The following is a 1,588-nucleotide window of genomic DNA, read 5'->3' as shown; positions in this document are numbered from 1 at the left end:
CCCCAAGGAGGAGGTCACACCAAAACATTCTATCTGCCTTCATTGCAGAAGGCAGGGCTGACCTGGGAACCATTATTGCCTCCTACGTTTTTTAGATACCAGCCACTCCTGCTCTGTGCGAAGCGCCCAGCCTACATACATGCTTGGCATTCCTGGGCACGTGTCAGCCTCCCCATGTCCTTGAGGGCAAGGCCCATGTGTCCCCCAGTGACCCTGTGGGTGTCAGCATAGGACCGGGCTCCACAGGGTCTCAAAGGGCTGGTTCTGCAGATGTACATCACCGCAGCACGGACTTGAACCCAGTCCACTTCAGCCTCTGGACTCCCAACCACGGAGATCAGGCAAGTCCCCAAAAGACACTTCAGGGAGAAGGAACAGGACAAGGGCCCCTACCTTGACATCGACCAGCTTGGCTTCCTTGGCCCAGTCCCACACAGAGAGCATATGGTCGTTAGACTCGTCCACTGCACAGAGCAGGTTACCCCCATTCTACAGAAGAAGAGAAGGGGGTGGGGGTCAGGGGGAGAGGTCACTCCCCCTCATGGTCACACCCACTGCCTCTGAAACACATTCAAATACGTTCTCAATACAGAGCCTGTGAAGCCATTGGAGGCTTTTTCCCTTAAAAATTATTTTCCTTTGAATCCACTCTCCCGCAGAAAAGCATGTCATTACATCTGTCGTCGTCGTCGTCACCCGGGGCTTGGCATTCTAAGTACGACCACCTACTCCCCGACCACGAAATGACATCTTTGCACGTGTGCGAACAATAATGTTGGCGTAACGCCGATTTTTAAAAACATAGTGTCATTAGGTGCCGTGGGTTCCCGCTTACAGTGACCTCAAGGGATGGACTAGAACTACTCCGTGGTGGCTTTGTGGGGCTGCTAACCCCCAAGGTCAGCGGTTCAAAGCCACCTCTCCGAGGGAGAAAGACGCGGCTTTCTGTTCCCATAGGGGTTCCCGCCCTAGAGCGTCACTGTGATGGGGATCAACTTGATGGCAGTGGGTTTGGTTATTTTACGATCACTTTTTAAAAGTTAATAATTTATTTATTTTAATAATTTATTTTAATCTAATATCTTACAGATATTAGAACATTCTATAATTCAATTCGACCACGCATAACTGTACAATTGCTACCCAAATTGGTTTCCCAGCATTTCCTTTCTTCTTGAACTCTGATATCTGCTCCTCTTTTGTCCTCCCTTCCTCACCTGGCCCCTCCCCCTGCCCAGAACCCTTATTCTTCTTACTGTTTTTGGGGTTTTTGGCTGTATCTTACCCCATCTAATATACGCATTCACCTACAATTCTCTTATTTGCTCCCCCTTGAGTGGGGTAGTTATTTTATTTTTTTGGTGCTTATTTTTTTAGTAGCGTTTCCTAGGTTGTAATTTTTGCCGGAAGTAGCTCACCAGACCTTCTCTCCCTCAGAGCCTCTGGGTGGGTTCGAACCACCAACCTTCACTTAGCAGCCCAGCTATTAACAGTTGCAGCCCAAACTCAGAAACAAAAACAACTCACTGCCATGGACTGGTGCGGCAATGTCAAATTGCCCTAGGTGTTTCCGAAAGACCAAAATCTC

General features: G+C 48.9%; 1 protein-coding gene across 1 annotated transcript in view; it reads right to left on the bottom strand.

Annotated features, from left to right (window-relative positions):
- The window catches only part of EML2 (EMAP like 2), a 33,512-nt gene that overhangs the window by 16,719 nt on the left and 15,205 nt on the right, over positions 1-1,588 (bottom strand). The window contains 1 exon segment of the mRNA XM_013006618.3: positions 394-489. Within this exon segment, the coding sequence (XP_012862072.2) occupies positions 394-489 (96 nt within the window).

This window comes from Echinops telfairi, unplaced genomic scaffold (genome assembly GCF_000313985.2).
Source record: "Echinops telfairi isolate 266 unplaced genomic scaffold, ASM31398v2 ScPeMD7_655;HRSCAF=1070, whole genome shotgun sequence".
Lineage (NCBI taxonomy): Eukaryota > Metazoa > Chordata > Mammalia > Afrosoricida > Tenrecidae > Echinops > Echinops telfairi.
The sequence above is the reverse complement of the archived record's forward strand: the minus strand, read 5'-3'. Positions and strand labels throughout refer to the sequence as shown.